Source organism: Apis cerana, linkage group LG10, assembly GCF_029169275.1.
Source record: "Apis cerana isolate GH-2021 linkage group LG10, AcerK_1.0, whole genome shotgun sequence".
Taxonomy (NCBI): Eukaryota; Metazoa; Arthropoda; class Insecta; order Hymenoptera; family Apidae; genus Apis; species Apis cerana.
Genome location: NC_083861.1, coordinates 8,423,667 through 8,442,946, shown reverse-complemented (window position 1 = coordinate 8,442,946; position 19,280 = coordinate 8,423,667). Strand labels below are relative to the sequence as shown.

At 31.6% G+C, this 19,280-nt stretch overlaps 3 protein-coding genes across 11 annotated transcripts in view; 2 read left to right on the top strand and 1 right to left on the bottom strand.

Moving 5' to 3' along the window:
- The window catches only part of LOC107993111 (ETS-like protein pointed), a 107,482-nt gene extending 97,714 nt beyond the window's left edge, over window positions 1-9,768 (top strand). For all 8 annotated transcript variants that reach the window (XM_017049336.3, XM_062080106.1, XM_017049335.3 and 5 more), the window contains 5 exons: window positions 5,895-6,095; window positions 6,184-6,492; window positions 6,572-6,847; window positions 6,937-7,234; window positions 7,364-9,768. In XM_017049336.3, coding sequence (XP_016904825.1) covers window positions 5,895-6,095; window positions 6,184-6,492; window positions 6,572-6,847; window positions 6,937-7,234; window positions 7,364-7,427 — 1,148 coding nt within the window. In that variant the 3' untranslated portion in view covers window positions 7,428-9,768. The remainder of the gene's footprint in view (window positions 1-5,894; window positions 6,096-6,183; window positions 6,493-6,571; window positions 6,848-6,936; window positions 7,235-7,363) is intronic.
- A 906-nt stretch (window positions 9,769-10,674) lies between these two features.
- On the top strand, window positions 10,675-14,929 carry LOC107993116 (DNA mismatch repair protein MutL-like). 2 transcript variants are annotated; one of them, XM_062080090.1, is made up of 8 exons: window positions 10,837-11,008; window positions 12,295-12,408; window positions 12,509-12,778; window positions 12,855-13,016; window positions 13,172-13,976; window positions 14,062-14,162; window positions 14,223-14,346; window positions 14,496-14,929. In XM_062080090.1, the coding sequence occupies exons 2-8, from the start codon at window positions 12,349-12,351 to the stop codon at window positions 14,909-14,911; spliced, it is 1,938 nt and encodes a 645-aa protein (XP_061936074.1). In that variant the 5' UTR covers window positions 10,837-11,008; window positions 12,295-12,348; the 3' UTR covers window positions 14,912-14,929. The 2 variants fall into 2 exon arrangements, with proteins under 2 accessions (XP_061936075.1, XP_061936074.1); XM_062080091.1 differs by having other exon boundaries at window positions 10,675-11,008; window positions 14,223-14,929.
- On the bottom strand, window positions 14,354-19,279 carry LOC107993115 (endoribonuclease CG2145). Its single transcript, XM_017049348.2, has 6 exons — window positions 19,079-19,279; window positions 17,650-17,763; window positions 17,245-17,391; window positions 16,321-17,128; window positions 15,750-16,179; window positions 14,354-15,660 (listed from the first exon to the last, which is right to left on the bottom strand). Exons 1-6 carry the CDS (start codon window positions 19,128-19,130, stop codon window positions 15,427-15,429), a joined length of 1,785 nt encoding a protein of 594 aa, XP_016904837.1. The 5' UTR covers window positions 19,131-19,279; the 3' UTR covers window positions 14,354-15,426.
- Window position 19,280: the final 1 nt, after the last annotated feature.

The window sequence follows — 19,280 nt, the reverse complement described above, 5'->3', positions numbered from 1 at the left end:
ATTCATTCGCGCGGACACGTTCTACGTTTGATCGATGTTCGCCAACATCCCAAGGGTCAATCCACGGGGATCAAAGTTTTCGGTCAATGATGGTTAACGCGTCTCGTTCAGCCAACTCGTGCCGCTCGTGCCACCACGATGCGCGGTTAATTGGCCATTTGACCAAGGTCAATCGTCTACGATTGCATTAAAGTGCATTACCGGTGTGACGAGACACGAAAACGCTGAACGTGAAACGGCGATCGGATTCGCGCTTATCCATTTGGCCACGATTAAAGCTCGGCGAACTTACCTGAAACGGAGTCGAGATTGAGATAAAAAAAGGACGAAATGACACGAAATATATTCGATACGTTACTTTCGCTGTTGTAAAAATACAATCGTGCACTCCTTCTTTCTTTTAATTACATCCGCTGAAAAATAAAAGACAATTCTTCAACACAGAGTGTAACGAACGATCGAAAGGCTCGAATAGGTGTGTAATTTCGAAAAAAAAGATATATATATCGTGGAATTACAATTACACTTGGACGAGGGGGGAGGAGGTTAGAAGCAATGATCGATAATAATCGTTGTGCTCGGCCGCATAATGATCCGTAACTATATCGTTATTTTTAACGCGGGAGCTTCTTTTGTTCGCGATGCACGTCGCCTCGTAGCCTAGGTGTGGCCCGATGCTAAATTGCCAATAAAACCTGGTACCGTGGCGTGCAAGGTCGGAATTGCACGGTCCGCGGCCACGGATCGCTGCGATCGGATTTGAAGAAGCGATTCGATATATCGCGCATGCGATATAACCTCGCACCGCGATAGTGCGAGAGAAAGAAAGAGAGGGGGGGATCGAACGAGCACCGCAGTGAATTCGCAACCGTGTAATTATTGCGGTATCGCCTCGATGGAAACGAGCGCTCGATCGTTTTCGGCGATGAAACTGGATCGTTGGAGGATCGTGCGTGATGATTTTTTCACCTTATTTCGTGCGAATGCGAATCGATACGGAAAGGAAATCGGGACGGTAATTTAACGTTTCCGTTAGATCGTCGCTGTAAGTTTTGAACGAGTCGAGTATTTGGGGAAAGATGGACGAGGTTCGGGAAACGAGAGTCGTTCCAAGAGACAATTGTGCGTTAAACAGGCAAGAAACGCGTTCGGTTAATCTCGACCGGAAGCGTGGAAAAATGATAAATATGCATTACGAATGATGGCGCGAGAATGGTCATATTGTAGTCAATTATCTTGGTGGATTATTAAACCCGACTGTAGTTTAATTTAGCGAACAGTGATACGCGTAAAAAGAATTTATTTTTAATAAAATATCTCGGACAGGAGACGACTGATCAATAACAAATGGAAAAATTTGAATAGAAAAATTACACTGCAGATCTTAGAAAACGCTTGATCCTTGTAATAAATTATCCAAAGAAAAAAAAAAAAAGAAACTTTCAAAAACTTTTTATATCGATCTTACCAAAAATTGACAGTTTTAAAAATCACGAAACTGGAATTAAATTACGCTAAAATTAAATCGAATGATATAATATAATAGATATATATATATATAAAATTTTCTCGTTGAGCTGATGGCGTATAAAAATTTCCCGTGCGTTTCTTCGCGTTGATGCGTGATTGTGCGCGCGAGCATGCCTCGTTTTGGTTGAAAAAACACGCGCACACCGTCTCGTCGTCGCGGAGGCAGGCCGCAGGCAGAGTGTGGGAGAGTTCGCAGGTCACCGGTCTACCGAACAATGCACGATTTCGTTGCCGTCGAGGACGACTTTTTTTTCTTCTTTTTTATTTTTCTGCAAGCCTCGTTCTATCGTACAATTGCCACCGCGTTCTTACGCACACGCCTCTCGCGTTCCTCGCCATCGTAATTTCATCGCGACATTGTCTTCTTTGTCGTCGTCGCCGTCATCATCATCGTGTCATCATCGTCGTCGTCGTCGTCCACGTCGTTATCTTTTTTCTTTCTTCCTTCGAACGTCGTTCTCCATCAATTCTCCGTCGATTGTTCGAACAATTCTTTTCTCAATGCATCTTTTAGAATAAAATTTGCCGATCGAGGCTAATGGATTAAGCAAACGAGTCTTTCTTAATCAATTATTTTTCCTCTCGTCATCCATTTCCCGTTACGATTTAGATCAAAAATGGAAGATTCTTTCTGATGAATTTTAGAAATTGTTTACTCGCGTGTTAAAATATCGGATCTGGTTTTAAAGCGGGTGTTAGTCACGATGATAAATGTAATCGAGTTAATAGAATGGAAGAGGGAAAAGATATTAGAAAGAATCATGGAGGATGGTGCGTACGACCAAAACCTCGAGTCGTCGTTGAATTCACAATGAAGCTCGTCGCATTTATTCGCACACGTAGTAGCAGTCGGAGCATGGCAACTAACGCGAATTTATTATTTCCTCCGAGTGTTTACCTTCGGCCTCTCCAAGAATCAATGCTCCCTTAGAATACTCGCTAAATATCCGAATGAAACGTTCACCGAGGTACGAATAATTTAATCAACCATTAACTATAATTTCTAAACCATCATGGAGCAGTTAATATTTCGATACACGTTCTCACGATCCATTTGCTTCGATTTCTATCGCGTCGAAGTGAAATCAATTGATTCGTTTAAAGTTTAAAATTAACGAGGAAAATTTGCCTTTTTTGAAAAATCGATCGGGCAGAAATCAAATCAATTGTTAAACCAACGAAATCTCTCTCGAGAAAGAGAAAAAAAACTCCGGAATACGAGATCTGGGTCGATGAAAGGATCGGAATCGGCGATAAAATGGAATCGAATCCGTTGTATCTGAAATATTCCGATACGGGGCAAGAGAAGAAGCAGAAGAAGAGATCGGTGGGCCCCGGAGAAAGAGAAAGATAATAGGCTTCCGGCGTTGAAAGCGTTCGCGGGGCAGGTTTTAATTTTCAAGAGGCCGCCGGTCCGCTTCTTTTTCTCTTTCTTCTCCTCCTCCTCTTCCTCCTTCTCTCTTTCTTAACTTATATACTACACGCAGCAGCTGTGCAGGCTGCCGTTTCATTCGATTTGGCGCGTGCCTCGTGGCCGGCGTTGCTGACCACGTTTCGCCTGCCGTGCCGGCCTTTCGTTGCTTCGCCGTTACTCGTTGCTCGCGGACCAACCCTCGGCACCTGTTCCACAGCTGATACGCGGCTGCCTACTTTTACACCCTCGAACCCTTCCTCCCTCCCCCTCTCTCCCATCTCTTCTTCTTCTGGATTGAATTTTACGGCAGAGCGCGTGCGCCTTTTCTTTCTATTCTTTTCCAAAATTTGAAACTCGTCTCGTGAAATGTTGAAAATGATTGGGACGAACCTAACCCTTATTTCATAATCCTTGGAATTAATATACGAAGTTGAATTGATCGTAGCTAATGTTTATACTGAACTGTTAGTAAAAACGTGATATCGAGAATATCGTCCGGTTACAAGTTTAAAGATCCCAATCGCGAGATTCCACCAGCATATCGAGAGTATGCCACATTGCTTTAACTCGAAGAAAAGGAAGAAAAAAAGAAAGAGAAGGAGCAAAAGAGAGAAAAAAAGGAGAAAAAGAAAAACGATCAAGACAAACGAACGAGAGAGGAGAAAAGAATCGTTGCTCCGGCTTCAATTGTTCATCCGTGTGAACAAACGCGCGGGCTGAATGCTCAGGAATTTTCGGAATAGTTTCGTTGCCCTCCTCCCTTTCGGAGTCGCGGTGTTCCAGACGACGAAGATGAAGAAATAGAGGAACGGGAAAAAGAAGAAGAAGAAGAAGAAGAGGCGGAGGAGATGGAAGGAGGAGCGCGAGAAGAGGGTGCATTTAGGTAGCATGAAAACATTTACCTCGTGGAGAAGCACATGGGCAAAGCGTTCACCAGTTTCATGTCCGTGCCCCGCGCATGCACGCGTGTGCGTATGCGTGGCATGCCGTGAGGGCCGACTCAAAGCTGCACTCCCACGCTCACCGTCCATGAAATGGGGTGCGAGGTGCAGCTACACGCCAGCCCGTGCAGGTGTAGGTGGTGTGCGCAAGGGCCCGTCCCTTGGGCCCCATTAACGTCCACGTTCCTCGAAACGACTTGCCGCCCGCCGACCTATGAGAAACCCGCCTGGACTTATGATAATTCCGCGCCTACTTTAATACTCTTCCATTTATGCTGCTATCCGCGAGGAGAGATTACATCTCTCCTCTATTCTTTTGTTTTTTGGGGGGTAAAGAGAGCTTTCGTCTTTTCTTCTTCTTCCAACGCGTCGCTCTCGGGAATCGAAGATAACGATGAAAATTATTACAAATAAAATTGTTAGCTTCTTATCTCGATTATCGAATATATATATCGTTATTATAAAATACCTTTGTGAAGAATTTATACGTATTCAGACACTCCGTTCTTCCCCGAAAATTGCAAAATAAACGGCGATGCAAGGAAAAAAAGCTGACCGGCGTTAATTAAATGATCCGATGAGCTCGCTCCATCGATTTCTCGCCTACTTGAACGCATACTCGGCGATGGACGAGTGATTAATTAAGACTTGATTCAGCTTGCTGATCGAGAGTCGGTCGAGGTATTGTTTGATGGAGGTTCGTTAACGCGGTGCAGTGGACCTATTAGCCATGTCGCGAACGATGGTTGGCTCGTTACGATGGTCGAGTGCAGGAGCCACCTGTTTTCCTCGCCGTTAAAAAAAGGATAAGTGTGGGAACGTCGGCTGGTCACACATATCGTGCACATTGTAATTCCGACTGTTCACGCAACGCGACGCTTAGCCGACGGATTATGATAATCCATTGCAGAAGCCATTGTCCCTCACGACATCGGGGGGATGGCCGTGGAATGGCGGGTCACGAGGAAACTGCTCGGAATAATTAGCGAGCCGGGAGAAGGGGGGCTCGAAAAAGAGGATTTGATCAAATTTATACGATTCGATAAACGCGTGATTCGCATATAATAACCGTGTTTTCCAATTCCGTTTCGTGTATTTAACTTTATCGAGAATTAATTGCGATCCCGATGATCCGGAAGATCGCATATTCAAGATTGCTTGGAGAAAGAAATTTCAGATAATTCGAAAGATCGACGAAGCGTTATCGGTAAACTCCGCAATCGAAACCGGATGCGCGGTATTTTTATCTTCGCGGATTCGGCATTATCCCCCTTGGAGTCTTATCATCCACTCCGACCGAGTCGAGAGTGAAAACGCGGTGTTATCGTTGTTGCTCGAGTCGTTTCGTTTAATTAAACGTACGGGCAATGCGGTGGAAATTGGTTCACGGATAACGTGGATGCTTATAAATCAAACGAAACTTGTACCGATCCCTCGGGCTCGCGGTGCGAGAAGCAAGTCCAGCAATCCGAAAGGATTTAGAAGGGGGATCCTTTTCTCTCGAACCCACTCGATTCTCTTCGAATCGATCGAAAGATCGGATTGATGTTTGACGAGCGATCGAAGAAGGACGAAGCCGGTTTCGCAGCCTCCGTAATGGACGCGCGCTCTCGACGTGTTTCTCGTGGCCGAGGAAAGGAAGTCGAGGATAGGCGGAGTTTGGCTCGGGCCAATCGACGAGATGCGCGCCGCCCACGTGTCAGCGGTTCCTCCCTGCAGACTCCGTACCTCTCGTGACACCGTCCAAGTCCCCCAGGTTTCACCGATCAATTTTCCACCACGTCGACGATTCCAGCGAGATCGAGATCGTCGAAACGATGGGAAATCGAATCGATGGGATCCGCGATTCTTGGAATGAAATAGAAATATTTTCACGAGGAGAACGGACACGGGAGACAGATTTGCATAGAGCGTAAAAAAAAGTCCATAAACCACGATCACTTTTTAATACCGCATCGAAGATACAGAGGGAATGGTGAGATTAAACGTCCTCTTTTTGTGTTTTTCAGGAGGTTACAATCATTTACGCAGTCCCGTGTGCCAAGACGAGAATCAGAGGGATGAAACCTCGCCGCCACCCCACAGCCATAACACTCAACCGCCCAACTCTCATTCCAGTACTCCGAATAGCAACAATAACAATAACAATAATAACAACGCGAACAACGCGTATATACATCTACGGAACTTAAATCAGCTCAAAACGGAGTGTAAGTATTTCCCTGAAAAAAAAAAAAAAAAAGAAAGGAAAAAGAAGAAGGAAGTATGAAAAGTACGGAAGATCTCGATCTTTTACAGCGAACTACAGCAACCACCATATAACGGAACACCTCCAAGGGGGTGGAGCAGGTTTGACGAGCGGCAACGATCTCGCGGGTACAGGGACCAACGAGAGCGATTTGAGGGTTAGCCAAGCCGCCACGGAGAGCTACATGACTCCGGCCAACTATTCCGGATACGATGAAGCCTCCGAGTATCATAGCTTGCCGCAGGATCACCAACCGCCGCATCCTTTTAATCTCGACGGCTCGCCGGAATTTTACAGCACCAGTGGAATTCATCTCGAGCCCAAGTATCAGCAATCGCCCTTTAAAAATTATCCTCGAGGTAATTTGAAAGTACTTGAAACGGTTACGTGTAATCGTGAATTGGAAAAATCGGTTTAACGATGGATGGCTCGCAACAGGTCGATACCACGAGGGATACAGTGAGAGCGGTGGATACGGGCAATACGACGCGACGCCATTCCAAACGGTTCCAGGAAGCGGAAGCGGAGGTGGAGGTGGTGGCGTTGGGGGTGATCAATGGGGAGTGGGCCCTCTCGAGCACTTGTCCCATCATCCGGCGTTCCTAGCCGGCCTTGGCCCGAGGGACTCTTCCAATCCGCATCATCCTTCGTCTATCGGAAATAATCCTGATCAGAAGCCTCTGTTGCAGAGCGCGATGATCCCTGGTTATACGAGTAATGATCGATTACTTATGACCCGTTATCGCGTAAAAGATCGCGATTGGGGATAGAAGATAAGAAAAATTATTTATTCGACGTTTCAGGCAGTGGACCTTGCTTTACCGGTTCCGGTCCCATTCAACTTTGGCAGTTTCTGTTAGAGTTGTTAACAGATAAATCATGCCAAGGCTTTATCTCGTGGACCGGCGATGGATGGGAGTTTAAGCTGACTGACCCAGACGAGGTGGCACGTCGCTGGGGCATCCGCAAGAACAAGCCTAAAATGAATTACGAGAAGTTGAGCCGTGGTCTTCGTTATTATTACGACAAGAATATTATACATAAAACAGCCGGCAAACGATACGTTTACCGTTTTGTCTGTGACTTACAGAGTCTCTTAGGGTAAGGATCCAATATTTTCTCAATTTTTTTGTTACCCCGGAGATTAACTGGATGATAATCGGCCTATAAAAAAGTATTTGGCCTCGTTGCTTGATTGGTATTATATCATGATATGATATTCAATTGTAGATACAGTCCGGAAGAGCTCCACGCAATGGTAGATTTGAAGCCAGAGAAGAAGGAAGAAGACTGAGTTTTTGTTACGAGACGTGTTTGAGGACTGTGTCGTTTTGCTAAATGGAAAAAAAAAAAAAAAAAAAAAAGAAAAGAAAAAAAAAAGAAAGGAAAAGGAATACGAATAATTCCTTGGTATCGCACTGGAACAAAGCTGAAACTGATATTGTAACAAACAACAATGTGAAACGAAACGAAGGAACGAGTAACTGGTGTATCGTTAAACGAAAGAATTCTTCTAATGGCTAGAAGATGAATCGAGTGATGTCTTCTAACGTTCAGATATATGATAAAATAGAATCGGTCGTATGTACCAAAGACAGGGTCTGCATACCATTGGTGCCTAAAGTTAATGACTAAAAAATTGTGAATTTGTTTCTAAGTGATTAATTTGCCAAGCCAGATTTTAGAAGATATTTATAGGAAATAACTCAACAATTTATACATATTATATATATTATACATATAAATATATATATATATAAATATATATAAATATATATATATTTTTAATGTTACATGGTTTCTAAGCACTACGTCGAGCACACGATATATCTAAATTATTTATGTCCTATCATTTTAAACATTTTTGCGTGTTATATCTCGTTGATAAATAACACCATATGTGATTGTTATTACTATAATTTTACTACAATGAAGCCATTATATGATTATTATAAACGGCGAGCTTTCAATTCGACGTTTAAATGCTTTTCTACGTGTAGATTATTACTAAGTTTTTAGTATTAAAAATATTATTTCTGAGCTCGCTTGGCTGCAACAAATGTAAGACGAATTTTCTTTTATATTACTATCGATTTCCCTTATTCCTATTCACTTCCTCGGTATTTGATATACGACCAGTTCCAGATGAATAATATCGAAAGATTTCTTAAGTGTGAAGAAAGTATACTATTAATTTTGCTATAAATTGTATGTTTGGATGTGTTTCTTTTTTTTTTTTTTTTTTTTTAACGAAATCATTTCGTTTCGTTGATCTCTGTATTTTTTTAATGATCAAAAAAAAAATTTGTTTCTCGAAGGAAGGAGCGACAAATACAAATAATGTTCAAGATTATAATTATATAAACCAGTATTTGTAGTAGAATACAATAGTCGTTTTTGATATTTAAGCATTTATTTTTAATACATTGCTAAAGTTTTTGTGTATATTATTAAAATTTCATTTTTTTTTAAATTTGAATTATTATCTATTGTTAGTTTTTTTTTTTTTTTTTAAGGTGAAATAAATTTATATTTCTTTACTATTTTAAATACCGTTTTACGCACAAGAGGAAAATGTCGTCTGCTTTCCTGGAGAAAATTTCGTGTTAAAATCTTCTAAATTTTTCAGAAACCCGTAACACTATCCTTTCGCGAAAGATAGCAATAATTAAAATATAAATGTTCTTAAGTGATATTTTATAATTTTTGTTGTATATAATGTGTACACGTCTAAAAACACTGGAGTACGCGTGTGTAGAAGAAATTTAACTATAATGTTATAACTAGTTGCGTAATTTTCATCGTATTTGGACGAACATTTTCTACATTGTAAAAATGTTATTTTGTTGGACGCAATAATTATTATAATAATATCGTTTATATTGATATATATATGTGACGATGGATAGAAAAAAGATAAATAAAGAAATTTCTTAGACGCGTTACGTATCTATATACGTATATAATTACGTATTTTATATAAATTAAATATCTTTATTAATTGTGTTTGTTAAATATTTGGATCGAGAGAGCGAGAGCGAGAGCGAGAGCGAAAGAGAGAGAGAGAGAGAGAGAGAGAGAGAGAGAGAGAGATGATAATGAAACGTAAAGTATGATTGAACGATATCTATAACAAAGATTATAAAAGAAAGACTCGTAGATCGATGATTGATTACGAAAAAAAATTTTGTTAATCGCAAGATATGAGATCTTGACACATCCGTCACGATTGTTAAGTTTTCTATGTGTAACGGAATATTTAGACACGTTTATGGATTATCAACACGTGCTTAACAGTGTAAAAGTTTCAAAAAAACCGTAACTCACAAACAAAGATCAAATAAATTAACGAAACTATTATAAATATGTATTTCGATTACATGCAAATATTTATGAAGAAATATGTATGATTGCTATAATTCGCATAAATCTTTCTTTTATTGCACGCGACCAAACTTTTGTAAATTGTATGAATACTCTTAGTCGAATTAAGCAGAAAACAAAAATTAAAACTGACACATACTTTGTATGTAATTGCATTCGATCATCGTTTTCAATAATAATAATGTGAAGTTACAAAAGTGACATGTGAAAATTTTTCAGTAGTTACAATAAAATAAAAAAATTTTTATAAATATATTGAAGAAAGAAACTGTTTTATTCGATAATATTTTCCAAGATTAATAAAAATTAATTTTTACTACATCCATATTACTTATGTTATGTTAAAATTTTATTATTAATTATTAAATCAATCGATTTTAAATTAAATTAAACTTCTTTATTTGAAATTTATTTTAAGTTAAAGAAAAATAAATGATTAAATTTTAATTTTTAAAAATTTATATATACATATATCTATTTATGAGAAAAATAATAGTAATATATGATTTTTTATGTAATTTGTTCAATTTTCACTTAAAATATTTTTTAATATTTTTTAATATGAAAAATTAGAGAAATTATTTTACATATAAATTTATGTAAAACGTGTATGGTATATTCGAAAATTCTTTGAGATTAAAAAAATTTTAGAAACATTAAAAAAATTAAAAACATTCAATAAGAAAATAGCAGCATTTATATGCTATTTTGTAAATATGCAAAAGATAAATATTTCCAGACTTAAAAAAATGATTCAAAATGCAAAATAAAACTAAAGCTGGATTAAATAATAAATATATTAATGTAAATATGTAAATAATAAGTATTTCATAAATAACTATATCATAAAATTTTATAAAAATTTTTGTTTTTGAAAATATTAGGAAATTTAAGATCGATAATAATATTCTTACAAATTTTTAAAAATTTTCGTAAGTAAACATTGAAAATGTAAATAATTAATAATACAATAATGTTAATACAAAAAAATTTTAAACCAAAATGTATAATTTAAAAAAAATTTTTTTTTAAATTTATTTTAACAAATTTACTTTAAAAAACTCAATCCTTTAAATATTAAATATTCCTATTTTCAAAATCTTATAGTACAGAAAAAATACAAAATTGAAAAATATATATACAACATATACAAAAAACTAATTTTTATGCTACTTAAAAAACTTATTTATTTATAAGAAATCACATAAAACACATATAATGCATGAATATTAATGTTCATTTTTTTCTTCATTATTTTATTTTTCCTTTATCATACTTACTTATCATTCTTCTTTAATTTAATTTCTAAATTATTATATTTAATCTTAGTAATCTATTCTGTTCTTTGATTCTAACAGTTTTCAAATTTTTAAATGATTAGATTTTACCGATAAGTTAGAGCAATCTAAAAAGTTTCCAAGATCAGCGCCATCTCGTGTTTGGATATTCAAAGCTCCGACTTGTTACTAGCATAACAGAATGTGCAAAGAGGTATTTGAAGTTCTAGTAATAATATAATATAGTAATATAATATAGTATTATAATATAGTAATATAAGATAGTAATAATATATAAAACAAAAGGAAAATTTATTAATTACTTAATTCTTATTTAAAATTATGATTTTAAATTATTTTTAAATTTGCATTTTAAAGATAAAACTTCGGTCAAGTTTTTTATATCAATTTTATATGAAATTTTTTTTTATTAATTATTTATTAATGATTAACGCATATTATACTATTATACTATTACATTATACTATCGAACATATTAAAAATAGTATATACAAATTTTGTTATTTTTATTTTTTTTTCTTTCTATTCAAAATTCTAATTTTCAAACTATTTTGGAGCTAAAATTTCAAACAATCTTCTCTTTTCAATTTTAATATAAAATTTTTTTCAATAATTATTTATTAATGATCAACATGTCATAGTTATTAATATATGCAAAAAATGTTATATTAAATTAATGCATTAATGCATTTTCTATAAGATACTTTTAAGCTTACGAAACGTTTTATATTTATTTGTTTATATTATAATTAGACATTATTCTTTTTGAAAGACGAATAAATTCGATTTTCATCCGTATATTGTATAAGAACAATTATTAATGTATTTATTATTCTTGAATAAAATCTAATTCGATATAATTTTTTCTAATTTCTAATTTCTAATTTCTTGTTGTTTGAACTTATTTGTACTTGATCTGGAGTGCAATACTATTAATTGCATTCCATGATTGGGTTAATGTTTTTTATTAATAATTTGTTAACAAAGTTAAAAAAAAATTTTTACAAATATGATGATAGATAATTAAAAAAAATTTTTTTTTTAAATTTATAAATTTTAATCTCACAACGTATTACAGGACATGCAAGAATTTAAATTTCGAAATCGAACATGAGTAATTTTGATCAAAATAAATATGAATAACACAACACAGATAAAGATGATTATCGTAATCTTATAATAATTTAGATATCTATTGTAAATGAATTAAATATTTAACTATTTTTATGCAACTTCATATATATTTATGTATTATATATTATATATATGTGCTACATTCACATTTGTCGACATACTTATATCGATTAAAATTACGCGCGTTCGATTTCAAAATTTAAATTTAAATTTTTGCATACATTCCTGAGAATTAAAATTTATAAATTTCTCATATAAAAAAGAAATTTTAATGATTAATCATTATATCTAAATTTATGAATAATATATTTTATCATAATATTGTGTGCAACATAATTTGAACAGTTCATTATTTGATCATTAATAAAGAGAGACAAAAATATTGTTTTAAATGTTAAAATGGAAACGTCAATGATTGCAGTCAATGTAATGAATATTGCCAACTGTGTCTCAGAATTGGTACGTAATACTTTTAAATTAATTTAAATTAATATGTCTCATTTTTCCCTTCATAAATTATAAAAAATGTTTAGAATATTTTTAAATTTTTCTTTATTAGGTGTCAAATTCTTTACACGTCAATGCTACATCAATTGCAATACGATTTCACAGTGAAGAACGTAAAATTCAAGTAATAGATAATGGTATAGGAATACCGAAAGCAGAATTAAAAACAATTGCAGAATATAATAACAAAAATTATTGCAATTATCCAATTAGACATGATATTCATAACTGGAAAAAGCAAACACTTATTAATATTCGTAGATTGTCTAATATAATGATGATAACTTCTAGATATTATAATTCATCTAAAACATATATGAAGGTAATATTTTTAAAAATAGATTTTAAATATTATTTAACAAAAATTTAAAATTTTTGAAAAATTTTTTTATTAACAGATTTTCAAAATATATCACGAATCAAACATTGAAAGGACTGAAAGAAGACCTTCTCAGGGTACCACAATAACTATTTATGGATTTCATGAATTATCCCTAAACAAATGGAATATAGCTTTTATGTATTATTTAATTGAAAACATTGCTATAGCCAATCCTCAAGTAAATAAATGCTTAATAATAAATTATATTTTTATATTTATTATATTTTATTTCTCATTATATATAGATAGAAATAGTATATATAGATAGAAATATATGTGTAATATAGTAGAAATATTATATGTATAATATAATATATTATATTGTATTTGCAGACTTCATTCACTATTAGAGATGATAAAATTAAAAAAGTTACCATGATAATTACTAAGCCACATAATCCAATAAACATTTTTAAATTGTTATATAATAAAAAAGTAATGTTTCATAAAGTATGGTTTATAAGATCTAAACAAAAATCTGATATCAAATTCTGTGCATATATTGGAATATCAAATTCTAATTTTACTGTCCCTCAGCATATTTTTATAAATAATAAACTTGTTCATTGCCCTTTAATTTTGCAAATAATTTCCACTATTTTTATTAATACACTAAAATTCTTCAAAAAACAAATAGTCGAGAAAGAGGCAATTTTTATTCTATTATTCATTATATGTAATGAATACATTTTTATTATAGAGAATGGAAAAAGAACATTAATGCTTTCTAATATATATAATTTATTACAAAGTATTAAAAACAAGATAATAAATATTTTTATAAAAGATATTAAACCTTTGTCTGTTAATGATTCAAAATGTAGCAATAAAGCTAATAAACAAAAATTTAAAAATAATGAAATACAGCTAATTACAGATCATTTAATGCAATTACATACATCTACTTTGCAAAATACAAAAAGCATTCAATTAACACTTTCTGAGTGGTCTAACTGGTCTGATTCTAAAAATTTGAAACAATGTGAAAATAATTCTTTAAGATTTTATAAGCATTTTGATTTTTTACCAGAAAAATTACATAAACTATTGCGTGGAAATACAAAATTAATACAAACAAATATTTTAAATGCATATGATGAAAATTTATACTCAATTAAAGTAAAATCTGAATTGCAAAGTAAGTTATTTTTTTAAATTATTTTTTTAATTATAATAAATTAAATTATAAAATCTAATTTATGATATTTAATTTATATTCTAAGTTCCAGATATATTACCTCATCAAGAAATTGATGTGCGTCTATGTAAAAATGATCGATTTTGTGAATTTAAAATAAATAAAAAACTGTTAAAATTTATTAAAGTAAGTTGAAATAAGAAATAAAAAATGCATATAGTATACTACGTTACTTATGTTTTTCAGATATTAGGACAATTGAACAATGAACTAATAGTAGGATTAGTAATTCAAAATAATGTAAAGATACTTTTATTAATGGATCAACATGCAATTCATGAAAGGATAAGATATGAACAATTACTTCATGGTAAAAATTTATAATATAATTTTACTATTGTTTATTTATGATATAATTTTTTTACCAATTTTTAATATTTATAATATAATATAATTTCGTATAAAAGAAAATATTAGTATAATATTAAGATATATTAATTATAAAATATTAATTTTTAGAATACAAATCACAAATAAGAAATCAATTATTTTCTATCAAATTAAAAAATCCTGTGGTTGTAAAACTATCTGCAAAGAGTTGCAATTTACTTTTATCTAATCATAAAATGTTAAGAAGATTTGGTATAACTTTTAATATATTAGATAACAATAACATAATAATACGAACAGTGCCAGAATGTTTAAAAAAAAACAATTATAGTGAATTGAAATTAAAATTAAATATACAAAATCTTTTAAACGAATTAATACAAAATTCTACAAAATATATAAACTATCAAATTAATGATTTACCAATTACTATACATAATGCAATTGTAATGAAAGCTTGCCATGGTATGCTCTTTTTTCTTTTATATATATATATATTTTTTTTTAATTTCATAAATTTAACAAACATCATATATAAAGTATAAATAGAATATATATTTTTCATTCATACATATTATTTAATGTCAACAAATATATTATCATTATCATTTATGGTGAGTATTTTAGGAGCTATAAAATTTGGACATTCACTAACATTAAAAGAATGTAAATGGCTTTTGAAATTATTAAATGAAACGAAAATTCCTACTCAATGTGCTCACGGACGACCATCCATAGTGCCTCTATTAGAATTAACGAATTTAGAAACACGACAGACAAAAATTGTTCAGGTATCTCTTCTATATTTTTATGTATTTGAAAAAAAACTCTAATTATATATTTATTTATTTATAAGAATTTAAATTCTTATAAATTTTTTAATTCTTCTAAATATTTTTAATAAATTTTTCATTTGTTATATTATATATATAACATTCAACAAATCAATATTATAACGTATTAATCATTAAGCTCTAAAATTAATCGCACAAAATCTATTAAATTTACTATAAAATTTTATATGTCATAAATTTAATGTTATAAATATTTTTCAATCCAATTAAATATCAGGATATCCCGAAATTAAAATATCTTTTCCAAAGTAATTGATTCTGCTTACAAAAATTACAAATTCAGTCCCTCCTAAAGAAATTGGACAAACGTTATTCGGTCGAGTAAAAAAACACATCGTATACAAAGCAAATTCCAATTCTGGTGATGTACCAACAAAGAGAGTTGTGATAGGTTGTACTATTTCATTTAATGATGAACGTACTTTTAAAACTGCTGCTTTCTATAAAACATAATACAGTAAACATTGTAAATATAAATTGTTTTAATTATTAGTCATTATTGTTTTAATTATTATCTTTTGTTACTTACGTCACCCAATTTGACTTCTTTGATATATCCAAGATAATTGAGCTTCTTCTCTGCTTCTTGTTTCGCGTAATAGATCCAATTATGTAATCCAATTATATCTGAATCAAATTGTTCAGCTAGGAATACTGTTTCAAAACCAGAACTTGATGCATCTCCGTCGATTCGTTTAAATTGAGAAAACCATATGCGTTTCATAGTGTCTTTAAATTCAAATTCATCATCTTGAATGTATCCTTTATCAACTAAAAATTTCATAGTTGTTTTTATTATGTCTGTTTCAAGAATTTTATCAAGGAGTTCAGATTCTTCTTTACGCTCTTCTGATGTGACTACCTCTTTTACTTTAACATCCAATTCATAATTATTATGTAACATTATTATGGCTTTTATTGTTGGAATTTCATAAGCTTCATCTTTCACACTTAGCAACCTAAAATATATTAAACATAAAAATTCGTAAATATATAAAATGTAGAATTCGCGTAATTTATTTTTTAATTTCATAAATTTCATAATTTCATAATATTCACAAATTTAATATTACAACAACATTCATAAATATAATACTCACGGTTCAGCAGCATCATCACTGGTACTATCATCTTTCTTCTGACCTTGCAAATTTATTGTTATATATTTAAGAGCATTGTTCTTCTCTTTCTCAAATAAACTTTCTGTTAGTTTTTTAATATCATCATTGGAAGTGATAAATCCCAATGGATTGGGATTATTTTGCGCTGATTCTTGAGAATTTGTATTAGTTGGTGATGCATTGTTAGTACCTGCATTAATTTGGGAAGTTTGTGATGCTTCAACAGCAGATTGGGCTGTTTGAGTTGACTGAGACTGAATAGTTGATGTAGTTGTAGATTGAGCTACATTAACTGCCGATTGTTCAGCATTTGAAATTGGGACAGGTGCAGTCCCATTATTATAATAATTATTATACGTAATTTCAGTATGAGAGCCTCCTCCAGTGCCTCTAGTGCCATATATTCCTCCTGGTAGTAATCTATTAACAGCTGCATTCACTCCTGCGCTTACACCAGCAAAAACAAATGCTTCTTTTGCAAGTTGTCCAATACCAGGTCTCTGTGCTTGTTGTACAAAGATTTGTTGTGGTATTTGACCCATAGATGGATTGAACTGTCCCAATGGTGAATTATATGAGTGTCCTGGATTATATCCATTATAAGATTGTGTTCCATAAGGTACATGTCCTCCTATTCCAGGATTACCACCTAGATTATAACCAGAACCTAAAGAAGGATTGTATCCTTGACCAAGTGAAGGATTATGACTTTGTCCAATTGATGGATTATAGGGTTGATTAGGATTTGTATAATAAGGATTACTTGCTGGTTGACGAGGATATCCACCTAAAAATTATTATTAAATTTGTTAATTTTTTATTAAATATTTTATAAATAATATTTTATAAATAATTCCTTATGTTATAGTTATAATTTATCTAATTGAAAAAAAAATTGAATACCTGAGGGATTATAACCAGATTGTACATTCGTTGCACTAGTTTTAGCACTTTGTTCGGATATAGGAGCAGATGGTTTAGGGGCAGTATTGGTTCCAGTTGGTTTTTTATCTGGCACATTCCATCCTATTTTATTTGGATTTGAACTTCCTGTATAAAAAAAGTTATCAATTATTAAATAATTGATAAATCTTATTCTTAATCTCAATTAATTATTCTTAATCTCAATTTATCATCGATTGTTTACAAAAAATTAATCGGTCCGCATAAATTAATCGATAATTATATATTGAGAAATAATAATTTTAAAAAATAAAAAATAAAAATTTTATATATGCATTTCAGTATGAAATGATAAGAAAAACAATATTTTATATATGCATTTGAATATGAAATGATAAAAATTACCTTGATTTGATGTTTGGGATATACGAGGACGAGGTGTTGATCTTGAACGAAATACAGATCCCCATCCACTACTTCCGGTTCTCCGTTTACTCGATTTTCCATTTCCAATATCAACTATGCGAAAAAAATCATTATGATTAAATATAATATTTTTTAACTTTTGTAAAAATCGTATATAACTTATATATATTATGTACAAATTACTTGTTACTTAATTAACGAAGCGTAAAATGAATGAGATCACTAAATAAAATCTTGACGGATATTACGTATTCAAATAATTATCCTATACGAACAAAATGCAATCCAAATGTAATCCATTCAACAAAATTTAAAGCTTTATACGTAGAAGTTATTATTGGTTAAATGGAATATATCAAGTCAAAGAGTTTGAGTGGAATAATATCAATTTTATTAATATAAGTGCTCACGTATATTATACGATTCATAATATTCCACCCACAATTGAATGTCTCTATCATTCTATGATAGATTATTGCAGCCTCTAACAATTTAACAATTTGCTAAATAAAATAATGATATATTATTAACACATCAACTTGATTATTTTCATTAAATTTATTTAATAGTAGTATAGAAAATAAAATTTAAAATAGTTTAAAATATTAATATAATTATTTATAAATCATTTTTATAAAAATAAAGAAATATATTTTTAGAATTTTTTATATTGTTTTAATATATTATTACATTTGATATGAGAAAAGATTTTAAAAAAATAAATAAAATTGTTAGATTAAAATTATCGAAATGATATCGCTTATAGAGAAATCTTGTTATATCGAGGAATTTACCTAATTTTAAATATTCGTTAGTTTTTTAATTATGCTTATAGAATTATTTTTGTTTCATGGAATTAATTTAAGATTCATTGGAGTGATTCAATGCCAACCACTGTATGGTTACTTTCTAGAAGAACTAAAAGTTTTTTTCCTTCTTTACAAATTTATCAAATGCTGACAAGTGAGTAATATAATACTCGCATATGTTCGAATAAAACTTCCTTGATGAATTGTTATGATCTGTTTGGTTGAAATTTTATGATGCAATTTTGTATAATTTTATATAATTTAATATATAATTAAATAAATCATAGAATAATTTATTTTTGAATAAACGCAAATTTTTTTCTTTTTCAGAATTTGATTATTTCTTATAAATTGTTTAGAAATTTAAATTTCTGATGCTTTTCTATTTTAAAAAACTTTCGTCAAATTTATTCTCAAAAAATATTCCTCAAAAATATCTCATAAATATTTTTTAATGTTTTAATTCATGGAATATTTTTCACAATAGAATCTAATAAATTCATCGCTATATAATTAAACTGTTCAGTCAAGAAAGAATTTTTTATTATTTCAAACAATCAAAAAAAAAAAAATTTATATAAAAAAAAAGACTTGCTTACCAAAAACAAACAACACAAGAATCGTACAAATTAGAATTAGCTTGATGTTCATATCTCTGTTGTCTAATTTTTTTTTTACTATTTTGTAATTTAAAAACAATCAAGAGTCTTTCTGTGAATTGTTCGATGCGCACTACTTGATGGTTAATCCGTTACTAAAAGACTTCCCACAAATTGATGCATACTATCCATGTTGAAAGTA

Bases quoted from the DNA above. Each gene is read 5' to 3' on its own strand.
- LOC107993116 (XM_062080090.1), top strand. From the start codon at position 12,349: ATGGAAACGTCAATGATTGCAGTCAATGTAATGAATATTGCCAACTGT. The intron at 12,779-12,854 runs GTAATATTTTTA...TTTTATTAACAG, and splicing joins CATCTAAAACATATATGAAG to ATTTTCAAAATATATCACGA. The intron at 13,017-13,171 runs GTAAATAAATGC...TTGTATTTGCAG, and splicing joins TTGCTATAGCCAATCCTCAA to ACTTCATTCACTATTAGAGA.
- LOC107993115 (XM_017049348.2), bottom strand. From the start codon at position 19,130: ATGAACATCAAGCTAATTCTAATTTGTACGATTCTTGTGTTGTTTGTT. The intron at 16,180-16,320 runs GTGAGTATTATA...AATATATTTTAG, and splicing joins AGTGATGATGCTGCTGAACC to GTTGCTAAGTGTGAAAGATG. The intron at 15,661-15,749 runs GTAAGTAACAAA...TATGTTTTATAG, and splicing joins AAGAAGTCAAATTGGGTGAC to AAAGCAGCAGTTTTAAAAGT.